The sequence below is a fragment of the Mobula hypostoma genome, chromosome 15 (genome assembly GCF_963921235.1).
Source record: "Mobula hypostoma chromosome 15, sMobHyp1.1, whole genome shotgun sequence".
Taxonomy (NCBI): domain Eukaryota; kingdom Metazoa; phylum Chordata; class Chondrichthyes; order Myliobatiformes; family Myliobatidae; genus Mobula; species Mobula hypostoma.
This window is the reverse complement of record NC_086111.1, coordinates 68,343,457-68,356,387: the sequence shown is the minus strand read 5'-3', so window position 1 is coordinate 68,356,387 and position 12,931 is coordinate 68,343,457. Positions and strand designations below refer to the sequence as shown.

At 43.5% G+C, this 12,931-nt stretch overlaps 1 protein-coding gene across 1 annotated transcript in view; it reads right to left on the bottom strand.

Annotated features, from left to right (window-relative positions):
* Positions 1-12,931, bottom strand: part of col7a1 (collagen, type VII, alpha 1) — a 366,380-nt gene that overhangs the window by 257,591 nt on the left and 95,858 nt on the right. The window contains exons 10-13 of the mRNA XM_063068334.1: positions 11,576-11,731; positions 11,289-11,408; positions 10,689-10,835; positions 336-452 (exon numbers count right to left, since the gene is read on the bottom strand). Coding sequence (XP_062924404.1) covers positions 336-452; positions 10,689-10,835; positions 11,289-11,408; positions 11,576-11,731 — 540 coding nt within the window. The remainder of the gene's footprint in view (positions 1-335; positions 453-10,688; positions 10,836-11,288; positions 11,409-11,575; positions 11,732-12,931) is intronic.

Below are 12,931 nucleotides of genomic sequence, written 5' to 3'. Positions count from 1 at the left end.
TCTCTTACTAGCTCTTCCTTCAGTTAGTCCTGACGAAGGGTCTCGGCCCGAAACGTCAACTGTACCTCTTCCTAGAGATGCTGCCCGGCCTGCTGCGTTCACCAGCAACTTTGATGTGTGTTGCTTGAATTTTCAGCATCTGCAGAATTCCTTGTGTTTGCGAAAGGAATAAGCATATTCCTTTTTCCTGAAGGGTATTGGCCCAAAATGTAGATTGTTTATTCCTTTCCATGGATGCTGCCTGACCTGCTGAGCTCCTCCAGCATTTTGTGTGTGTTACTCTGGATTTCCAGCATCTGCAGAATCACTTGTGTTTACAAGTTGACTGGCATTACCTATGGCTTTCCTCCACTCTATTCTGTAAGAGCTGGCGTCACGCTGGGGATTCCACATCATGCGGATAGCAGTCGGACTAATCCCAGTTGTCCTCAAAACAAGGTTTTCTGCCACAACTTGAGGGAAAAAAGGAAGAAGTAAAAACACAGGTGAATATCAGATATTACCAAACAAATGAACACCATCATGTAGTTAAATCTCATCTGGAGTCAGGACTTGCACCACCAAGTTCAGGAATAGTTACTACCCCTCAACCATAAGGCTCTTGAACCAAAGGGGATAATTTCACTCAAGTTCATTTGCCCCATCACTGAAATGTTCCCACAACCAATGGACTTACTTTCAAGGACTCTTCATCTCATGTTCTCAATACTTATTACATATTTATTTATTGTTACCATTTATTTCTTTTTATATTGCTCAGTTTGTTGTCTTTTGCACACTGATTGAGTGCCCAAGTTGGTGCGGTCATTCATTGATTCTGTTATAGTTATTAATCTATAGATTTACTGAGTATGCCTGCAAAAACATCATTCCAAATAAACTGATTCCTAAGCTCTGGAACCTGGGCCTTAGCACTCAGATCTGCAGCTGGATCTTCAACTTCCTCACAGACAGGACCCAGGCTGTAAAAATAGGGGACAAGCTCTCCTCCACAATCACTCTGAGCACCGGTGCCCCACAAGGCTGTGTACTCAGTCCCCTGCTGTACTCACTGTACACCCATGATTGTGTAGCTAAGTTTCCATCAAACTCAATATAAGTTTGCTGATGACACAACAATTGTAGGCCGTATCTCGGGTAATGATGAGTTTGAGTACAGAGAGGAAATTAAGAACCTGCTGGCATGGTGTGAAGACAATAACCTATCTCTCAACGTCAGCAAGACAAAGGAATTGGTTGTTGACTTCAGAAGGAGTAGCGAACTGCATGACCCAATTTCCATCAGTGGTGCGCAAGTGGAACAGGTCAAAAGCTTTAAGTTCTTCGGGGTCAATATCACAAATGACCTGACTGGTCCAACCAAGCAGAGTCCACTGCCAAGAAGGCCCACCAGCAGCTTTACTTCCTGAGAAAACTAAAGAAATTTAGCCCGTCCCCTAAAACCCTCACTAATTTTTATAGATGCACCGTAGAAACCATTCTTCTAGGGTGCATCACAACCTGATATGGAAGTTGTCCTGTCCAAGACCGGAAGAAGCTGCAAAAGATCTTGAACACGGCGCAGCACATCACACAAACCAATCTTCCGTCCTTGGACTCACTTTACACCGCACGCTGTCGGAGCAGTGCTGCCAGGATAATCAAGGACACGACCCACCCAGTCAACAGACTTTTCATCCCTCTTCCCTCCGGGAGAAGGCTCAGGAGCTTGAAGACTCGTACAGCCAGATTTGGGAACAGCTTCTTTCCAACTGTGATAAGACTGCTGAACGGATCCTGACCCGGATCTGGGCCGTACCCTCCAAATATCTGGACCTGCCTCTCGGTTTTTTTGCACTACCTTACTTTCCGTTTTCTATTTTCTACTTATGATTTATAATTTAATTTTTTAATATTTACTATCGATTTATACTCCAGGGAGCGGGAAGCGCAGAATCAAATATCGCTGTGATGATTGTACATTCTAGTATCAATCGTTTGGCGACAATAAAGTATAAAGTTGTGGTGACATACATATTTTGATAATAAATTGACTTTGAACTTAGAACTTTTTGAGTATTCTGGTCACCCCGTCACATGAAGGATGTGGCAGCTTTAGAGATGGTGCATAAGAGGTTTACCAAAATGGTGACTGGGTTAGAAGGCATTCAGAGAGGGTGGACAAACTGGGGCTTGTTTCCTTTGGAGCAGCAACACCTGAGGGGAGGCCTGATGGAGCTTTATAAGACTATGTGATGCAGCGGCTGAATAGGAAACCAGGGTCAAAATCAAAATGTCTAACACCAAGGGAACATGCATTTAGGGTGAGAGAGGGTAAATTCAAAGGAGATACATAGGGCAAGGTTTTCGGTGGTGGGTGCCTGGAATGCACTGCCTAGGGTAGCGGTGGCAGCAAGTAAGATAGAGCTCTTTAAGAGACTCTTAGGTTTGACAGAGATGTCCAAGAGGTCCCCTCCAGGTGCTCCACAATCCAAAGGTGTCCCAGTTAGTCACTTAATTGGTCATTGTAATGTGTACTGTGATCAGGCTAGTGTTAAATAGGCCAGTTGCTGGGCTGTACGACCTGTTGAGCTGAAAGGGCCTGTTCTGCTCTGCATCTCTAAATATTCAGTGGATTCCAGTTAATTGGGACACATCAGGACCAGTTCATTTTGGCCCAAGTACATAGCTGCCCCAATTAACTGATGGCTCATGGAAATAGTTAAAATGATATATAAAAAAGAAAAACAATTGTTTAACCGAGTAACGAAGTATCTATTTAAATGAAATGCAGAATAAATTAGAACACTACCAATACCTCTTCAGTACTGTAAAACTGTGCATTAGTTCCTAATAGTTCTCAACAGAGGAATTTATCTAGGTATGCTATTATATTCTTTTGATTGACTGTAAAGGAACAAAATCAGCGCAGACATCGATGGTAATTTTTTTTGGCAAGTGTCAAAATCTTCTCATGGTGTTTGGCAAGGGTCTTAAATCCTTTAAAGTCAAAATTAAAAAAAAACAGAGTTATGAAAAATGACTGCTTTGTGAATTGGCGTCCATCACCCTGGATAAATACCATAACACAAGCAGACACAACTGGCTCTATTTAAAAACTGTTCCTTTTAAGCATTGTGTAGTGTCTAACAGCTACACATGTGCACATGACTAACGCTAGTTAGAAACTGTTCTGCAACAGTCTCCTGTCCCGCAACAGTCTCCCAGTCTCCTGTCCCAATTAAATGGCAGAGTGTCCCAAATAAATGTTGGGAATCACAGTTATTTTCTCAATTAGTTTTTGTTCTTTAACAGTTGTCCCAAATAAATGGCTGCCTTGATTAACTGATGGCCCAATTAACCAGAATCCACTGTATGCAAATAGGCACAAGAAATGGGAGGATATGGACACTGTGTAGGCAGAAGGGATGAGTTTAGTTGGTTTGAACACTAATCTTATTAGTTAAGTACAACATTGTGGGCTGAAGGGCCAGTTTCTGTGCTGTACTGTTCTATGTTCTAACCTTATGGCAATCTTTCAAAATTGGAACTGGAAATAGTTTATTATTGTCACATGTACTGAGCTAGTTGCCCACCCCCGTTCACCATCCCCGTTTCTCTCTCTTACGTCATCTCCCTACCCGCCCATCATCTCACTCTGGTGCTCCTCTCCTTCCCTTTCTTCCACGGTCTTCTCTCCTCTCCTATCTGATTCCCCCTTCTCCAGCCCTGTTTCTCTTCCACCAATCGACTTCCCAGCTCTTTACTTCACCCCCTCTCCTTTCAGGTTTCACCTGCCACCCACCACCTTGTACAACTTCCTTCCCCCCCCCCCCCACTTTATTATCCTGACTTCTCCTCTTCCTTTCCAGTCCTGATGAAGGGTCTTGGACCGAAACGTCAACCGTTTACTCTTTCCCATAGTTGCTGTGTTTCTCCAGTATTCTGTGTGTATTACAATGGAAACAGTTTGCTTTGTGTGCCATCCAGACTGATCATTCCTTACAAAACAGCAGAGGTAGTAAAAAGAAAACAGAATACAGAATGTAGTGCAGCAGATAGAAAGCGAGTACAACTAATGTTGAAATCCACTAATTAATATTAAAATATAGCAGATCAGTTCCTGAAATCTGAAGTAAATTCATTATTAAATATATTTGACAGATCAGTCAGCAGTGATAGATTCAAGATTGCTTAACGTTATTTCCTGTACATAAATGAAAGGAGAACGAAATAGTTGTTACTCTGGATCTGATGCAGCACAAAAAAACATAAAAGAGAAAGAACACAATTATAATAATACTAAAATAAAGCACACCCACTAAATGTAAATACACAAGATAGCTTATATGCAATGGATTGTGGTTAATTGCACAGGGCAATCAGGGCAGCTGCTTATTTGGAGCAACTCTTAGAGAACAAAAATAATTGAGAAAATAGCCAGGATTCCCTTTGCTTCTTCGGGATACTATACTGCTTAATTGGGACAGGAGATTGTTGCCAAACATTTCCCTAATGAGCATCAGTCGTGTGCACATTGTGTGGTTGTTCGACATGACACCATGCTTAGAGCAAATGGTTATAATAGAGTCACTTGCGTGCTGGTGTTCAAAAAGCAATGATTTCTGTCACTGATGGTTGTTGAGAAATAAGCAGTAAGACAATTTGGAACTGTTTTGCTTACTGTAGCTTCAAGCATTCAGGCTTGGAGATGCCAGAAACAGCCGGGAGTAAAAACGAAATGATTTCACTACTTCAACGAGTTAGGAACTACAAAGAACTAGAAGGTATCGACAATCATGTTGAATGTTACAATGAGAATGAAGATTTGCACGCTTCAAAAGCAATGTATGAAGGTATTCCATTATCTACACTAGATGTCTGCGCTAATTTTGTTCATTCAATCAAAAGAACACCGTAGCTTACACTGAATTAATTCCTCTGTCAATAACTATTAGGAACTTATACACATTTATAGTACTGTACAAATTTGTTCTGTATTTCACTGAAATACATAATTTGTTACTCAGTTAAATGGTTGGTAGTCTTTTTTTTATCCCTTTTTAACTATTTCCATGAAACTTCGACTAATTCAGGCAGCTGCTTAATTGGGCCAAAATTTACTCGTCCCGATGTAACCATTTAACCGGAATCCACAGTACCTTGATTGTATGCTCATAAAGTGACATAAGGAATCAGGTGACTGATAGAAAATAATAAAGTAGTGGTGGAGTTAGTAGGTGGAGGTGTTGATCAGCCTCACTGCTTGGGGAAAGTAACTGTTTTTGAGTCTGGTGGTCCTGGTGTGGATGCTACGTAGCCTTCTCCCTGATGGGAGTGGGACATACAGTCCATGAGCAGGGTAGGTAATATTCTTCATGATCTTATTGGCCTTTTCCCAGCACCTTTCTGTACAGATGTCCTTGAAGATGGATAAGTGGATGTTGGTGATGCGCTGGGCAGTTTTGACTCTGTGAAAAGCTATCATTCTGCCTAGTCCCATTGAGCTGAGCCTGAACTGTAGCCCTCCAAACCCTCCTATCCATGTACTTATCCAAACTTTTCTTAAATGATGCAATCAAACTCACATCCTCCTCTTCAGCCAGCAGCTCATTCACACTTGCACAACCCTCTGAATAAAGAAGTTCCCCCTTAGGTTCCCCTTAAACATTTCACCTTTCACCCTAAACCTATGAGGTCCAGTTGTAGTCCCACCCAACCTCAGTGGAAAAAACCTGCTGGAATTTACCCTGTCTACACCCTTCATAATTTTATATACCTCTATCAAATCTCCCCTCATTCTCTTATGCACCAGGGAATAAAGTCCTAACCTATTCAAATGTTCCCTATAACTCAGGTCCTCAAGTCCCGGCAGCGTCCTTGTAAATTTTCTCTGTACTTTTTCAACCTTATTTATACTCTTCCTGTATGTTGGAAAGTGTAGGGTCATGCACTTTGGTGGAAGAAATAAATGGGCAGACTATTATTTAGATGGGGAGAGAATTCAAACTGCAGAGATGCAAAGGGACTTGGGAGTCATTGTGCAAGATACCCTAAAGGTTAACCTCCAGGTTGAGTCAGTTGTGAAGAAGGTGAATGCAATGTTGGCATTCATTTTTAGAGGTATAGAATACAAGGGCAGGGATGTGATGTTGAGGCTTTATAAGGCATTCATGAGACCACACTTGGAGTATTGTGTGCAGTTTTGGGCTCCTTATTTTAGAAAGGATATATTGATATTGGAGAGGGTTCAGGGAAGATTCATGAGAATGATTTCAGGAACGAAAAGGGTACCATATGAGGAACGTCTAGCAGCTCTTGGACTGTATTCCCTGGAATTCAGGAGAATGAAGGGGGATCTGATAGAAATATTCTGAATGTTAAAAGGCCTGAACAGATTTGATATGGCAAAGTTATTTCCCATGGTAGGGGATTCTAGGACAAGAGGGCATGACTTCAGGATTGAATGATATCTTTTTAGAACTGAGATGCAAAGAAATTACTTTAGTCAGAGGGTGGTAAATCTGTGGAATTTGTTACCATGAGTGACTGTGGAGGCCAAGTCATTGGCTGTATTTAAGGCAGAGATAGATAGGTTCTTGATTAGCCAGGGCATCAAAGGGTATGGGGAGGAGGCAGGAGATGACTGGAAGAACTGGATCAGCCCATGATTGAATGGCAGAGCAGACTCGAAGGGCAGAATGGCCTACTTCTGCTCCTATATCTTATGGTCTTATGGTCTAAGTAGGAGACCAGAACTGCACACAATACTTCAAATTAAGCATCAACAACATTTTGTAGAACTCCAATATAAATCTCAACTCCTGTACTCAATACTTTCATCTACAAAAACCAATGTGCCAAAAGCTCTCTTTAGGACCCTGTCTACCTGCGACAACACTTTCTAGGAATAATGGACCTGTATACCATGAAATCTGTTGTTTTGTGGCGGCAGTATAGTGCAAGACATAAAAAAACTTTTAAGTTTTAATCAATCAATAGATAGATAGTGGGCCCTTTAGAAATCTGATAGCAGAGAGGGAGACACTGTTCCTGAATTGTTGAGTCTGTGTCTTCAGGCTCCTGTCCCCCATGTATCTCATTCCCAAACACATCGACCTGCTGAGTTCCTCCAGCATTTTAACCACTATCAGAATCAGGTTTAATGTCACCAGCATATAGCACGTGGTGAGATTCACTGACTTTGCGGCAGCAGTACAATGCAATACATAATAATAGAGGGAAAACTGTGAATTACAGTAAATATATATACATAATAGTTACATTAAATAAGTAGTGAAATAAATAGAAATAAAAATGGTAGTGAGGTAGTGTTCATGGGTTCAATTTCCATTCAGAAATCAGATGACAGAGGGGAAGAAGCTGTTCCTGAATCATTGAGGTGTGCCTTCAGGCTCTTGTACCTCCTCCCTGATGGTAACAATCTCCGTGGATTGTCACCTTGTCGTGGTGGAGAAGCTTGTGTGGTCCTGAGATCCCGAGAGCGATGCCATCTGGAGCTATGCTCCTGGTAGGGTCACCCATGGCGGTAAGGTCGAGGGTGAGGTCCCTGACAAAGAACAATCCAACCAAGACCTCAACGGTGGAACAGGCGGACAAAGTTACTTCAAACTCAATGGCTGTGAAGGCGGATGAAGGCTGCACCAAATCCAACAGCTCCAATCGTCATGGTTACCATGCCATTGGAATCAGTTGGTTGATTTGTGAAGTATCGTGTGCTGCTTGGAGTGCAACATCAAGAACACGTTAAACAAATACACACATAGGCGTCTTCGCTCTGTGGGCCACTTCTTCAGAACGAAGACCATCATCCTCGACCCCGAGGGATAGCCACGACGACGATGGTAACAAGGAGAACAAGACATGAGCTAGGTGTTGAGGGTCTTTGGTGATGGATGCTGCCTTTTTGAGGCATCGCTCCTTGAAGATGTCCTGGACTAAGTTTACTACTCTCTGCAGCTAATTTCGATTTTGTGCAGTACCCGCCCCCTCCCTCCCCACCCAGCCTACCAGACAATAATGTAGCCAGTTAGAATGCTCTCCACAGTATATTGCGAGAAATTTGAGTGTTTTTTGTGACATACCAAATCATCTCAAACTCCAAATGAAATATTACTTCTTTGTAGATGCATTGATATGTTGGGTTCAGGATAGGTCCTCGGAGATATTGACACCCAGGAACTTGAAACTGCTCACTCTCTCCACTTTGGATCCCTCTATGAGGACTAGTGTGTGTTCCCTCATCTTATCCTTCCTCAAGTCTGCAATCAGTTCCTTGGTCTTACTGACAATGAGTGCAAGGTTGTCGCTGTGACACCACTCAACTAGCTGTTATATTTCGCTTCTGTGTGCTGCTCTGGATTTCCAGCATCTCTTGTGTTCATCATCTTCATCCTGCAGTTTTCCAAAGTTCTCGTTGTTCCATTAGCCTTTCTCTCATCAGTGGGTAAGCTGCCCAGTCATTGTCAGTGTCTCTCTAATTGTTTCCTCTTGTACTGAATACCAAAGCCAAAGAAACGGAGGCTTTTTGCATTTCCTGGTCTTTAATCTGCAGTTTATTATCTTTTATTATGCTCTAAACTAATGTTGTTTTGGCAACACAGCTACCTCTAAATAAAGATTCATGTGCAATAAAAGTACAAAGCTCCTGCGGTTACTTTGAAAGGAAATGAATTGCCCCGGAGGTCAAGAAACATTTTGATGTTGATGAATTGTGTGTTTTGGTTTATGCATTGGACAGGGTGTGGGAGTTGCAGTCAAGTCCAGTGTTATTTATTCATTGAGACACAGAGCGAACAGGCCCATCCGGCCCTTCGAGCCACATCGCCCAGCAACCCCTGATTTCATCCTAGCCTGGTCACGGGACAATTTACAATGACTAATTATCCTACTAACCAGTACATCTTTGGACTGTGGGAGGAAACTGGAGCACCCGGAGGAAACCCACGCGATCACGGGGAGAAGGTACAAACTCCTGTAAGGCAGTGGCGGAAATTGAACGCTGGTCGCCTGTACTGTAAAGCGGTGTGCTAACCATTACACTACCGTGCTGCGTTCTCATTGCCCGAGAAGGTGGTGGTTGTGGGCTAACTTCAATCACTCCGTAGTCTGGGGGAAGATACTCACACAGTGATTCCTACAGATGTACAGAGAGCATTCCTTCTGGTTGCATCACCGACTGGTATGGAATGAGGAAAAACTTCAGAGAATTGTAAACTCTGCCAGGCCTTCATTTTTCAAAAAAAATTCTATTTACCTCTCCACTTGTCCCTCCAGGGAGTCCTGGCTCTAATCTTGCAATCCTCTTCCCAGACAGGAATGTATCTGAACTGAAGTATTTAAAGGCCATCCATTACTTCCGAGTTGTAACCCACAACCTGGGCCTCGGTATGAAGTGAGAAGTGTTTAGCAGAGTAACCAGCCATCCTGGATCAGTCAGGAGTTTACAGAAACTGAAGACTAATCCTCAAGTTTATCAGCAGCCAGGGTGAAAAATCATAGAGGCACTAACAAAACAGATGCATCTTCAAACAAAAAACAACTGCTTCCTCGATCACTGGCACAAAAGTGAAGTACGGTGGAGAGCATTCTGACTGGTTGCATCTCCGCCTGGGAATGGAAGCTCCAAAGCACTGGATCACAAGAGGCTGCAGAAGGCTGTAGACTCAGCCAGTCCATCATGGCCACCACCCTCCCCACCTTCAAGGTCATCTTCAACAGGTGGTGCCCCAAGAAGGTAACACCCATCACTACGGACTCTCACTATCCGGGACATGCTCTCCTCTCATTACTATAAGAAGGAGGAGGTACAGGAGTCAGATGACCCACACTCAATGTTTTAGGAACAGCTTCTTCCTTTCTGCAGTCAGATTTCTGAATGGCACATGAACACTACCTTGTTATTCCTCTCTCTTATCTCCATCTCACCCCCTCTCCCTCTCCATCCCTCTCTTTTGCTCTCTCACACCTCTCTCTCTCATCCCCATTTCCCTCTCTTCCTCCCTTAAAGTAATTATTTATTACGTATTACGCTGCACTGCTGTCACAAAGCAACAAACTTCATGACATATTTCAGTTTTAATAAATATGATTCTGAGATGGAAAGATATAATTTTTGACTGTCAAAAATCCTTACTAATGAAAAGTCACAAAATAAAATGCTGGTGGAACTCAGCAGGCCAGGCAGCATCTCTGGGAAAAAGTACAGTCGACGTTTCCAGCTGAGACCCTTCAGCAGGACTGTACTTTTTTCCATAGATGCTGCCTGGCCTTCTGAGTTCCTCCAGCATTTTGTGTGAGCTGCTTGGATTTCCAGCATCTGCAGATTTTCTCTTGCTCATGAAAAGCCACTTTGCTTTTTGACTGGCTAGGAGGGAGAGAAAGATTGAAGGGAAGAAAGCAAGGGGAGGACAAAGACAAATGATGATGGAGACAGCAGCCAGAGAACTGGAATTGATCCACTTGACCCGAAACAGGAGTGTGTGGGCCATGGCAGTCAAACCTCAAACTGGGCACGGCACCTGATGATGGTGATGATAATGGGAGGGAGAGAATTGCAAGGGAAGGTGTAATAGCAAAGGAGGTTGATGTGGAGACGGCCAGTCAGAGCTGGAAACACCTGGAACACACAAATATCAGCTGCAGTGCTTGCGGCCAATGCAGTCTTCACTTTCAGGTGCAACTGGTACCTGTTTTCATTCTAGTACTGGCAGAAGGTCCTTCTGTTCTCCCATATAGCGCAGCGATGGTTACCATGTAATCAGTGTTTGGCAGCAGACCTTGAATTTGGTAAGATTCGGTGGAAGGATCAAGGGTGACTGTCAGAACATCTCTTCCTGAAGAGAGACAGAAAGAGAAATGTCAAGCAAAGTGGAGTAGAAATTTATCTGCTGTTAAACGACATGCAGTAACATTTCACCAAAATGAGAGCTCATTGCATAAATGGTAATAATCTTGGAATCGCTAGCCCAGTAAGATGAGTTTATTTTGGGCAAGTCTTCATGGGCCCAGCCAGGCTGGTTATAACGTCAGGAACACAAATCGCTGAGGATTGCTATGCTTTGTTGTTTGAAGTTCTAGCTCCCAGGGAGATAAGGACTCCTCCATTGTCCAGAGGTGATACTGAACCCTGTGGTGGTGTTGAGGATTTGGAGTGTGATTGGGAGAGTGACTGGTTAAATTACCTCTGGTAGAGCTGTGCGTTTGATTAATGCTGGTTTTACCAGATAATCATTATGTCCTCGTAACCCAATCTCTTCGGATGCCTGCGCCTAGTCAGACGTTCTCACCTGCAGACGGTCCCCACTTCAGTAGGTAACCTGTAGCTCCTCTCACTCCTCTCCACCTGATCTTCGCACTCTGGGGAGTCACATTCTGAACCGTCAGTGCTTGTACTGGTTTCAGAGCCACTGAAAGCACAAAAAACAGTGTCCGTTTTATTTTAATCTCCTCTGATTAATTAACAAGCCAGCCCCCGAATTGCCTTCAGGAGTACAAAGTCTCCCTGTGTTGGAGTCTCAGCGATGCTTACTGGGCATTCCCCGGGTCGTGGTGGCTGTGTCTCAGAGGTACTCACATGTCGTTGCAGTGATGGAGAACGGCAGTGTTCTGTTGCCTGGGTGTATGGGTCGAATGGTGATGATGTATTCAGTATTTGGCAGCAGGTCCTCGAGAGTGAAGGAGGCTGTGTTCGCACTCAGGGCCTTCTCTTTCAGCTGGCTATCTGCATCTCCTGAAAGCAGAGGTGGAAGAATTGTCAACGGACATCCAACTTTATCTTAGGGTGAACTAAATCTATTTTACCTCTGTATAGGAAGTCTGCAGGAGGACTTTGATCAAGGGAATGAGCAAAGTGGCAGATGGCACACAGTGTAGGGAAGTGTACGGTCATGCACTTTGGTAAAAGGACCCAGCACACTAGGGCGAAGCTTGCTGCCCTTCATCGCGACAATGGTTCCCACACGCTCTTTAATCTGACCAGGATTTTGTTCCCTGTGTTCCTTTAAAACTTACTGGGTTCACAGGGAAGTTTATTCTAATAATGCTCTGACATGTCAGTCCATAGCCTCATCTTTTTAACATCGTGTCTTCCCCTTTCTTTTTCAGTGCTGAAGAAGGCTCTCGGCTCAAAATATTGACTGTTTATTCATATCCATAGATGCTGCCTGACCTGCTGCATTCTTCCTGCACTTTGTCAGTGTTGCTTCGGATTTCCAGCATTGGCAAGCTTTCTCGTGTTTAATATTATAACACTGTACAACACCAAGAAATGTGAATTATATGTGTGTCGGGCTGTTAATATTGGGATAACTTCCAAAAACCCTGAAAATCCAAAACCCAGAACCACCAAATCCCTAAATCTGCTGCATTATTGGAGTCTTAAATCTACTGTGCTGTCAGCTTTTATTTTAAAAACAAAATACTGAAGATGATGGGAATTTGTAAGAAAACATGAAGTGACGGAAGTAGACAGCAGACGAGGCAGTGTCTGTGGAGGTCTGAAAGATTATCTCTGACTTTCTCTTCACAGAGTCTTAAAGATTCACCTTATATGTCACATGTACATCGAAACATACAGCGAAATGCGCCGCTTTGCGTCAATGACCAAGGCAGTTCGAGATCGTGCTGGGGGCAGCCCACAAGTGTCACCATGCTTCTGGCACCAACATGGCATGCCCACTACTCACTAACCCTAACCCTAACCCTAACCATATGTCCTTTGGAATGTGAGAGGAAACAGGATCACCCAGGGGAAACCCATGTAGTCACCCATGTAGGTAGGGGAAGGGGAAGGAGGATAGCTTAAGGTGATAGGTGAAGCCAGGTGAGTAGGACAGGTAAAGGACTGAAGAACGAAAGAGCTCCTTAAAGACAGTGGTGGGAATTGAGCCGCAATCAGTGATCAGTCACTGTGGAGCAATGCACTGGCTAC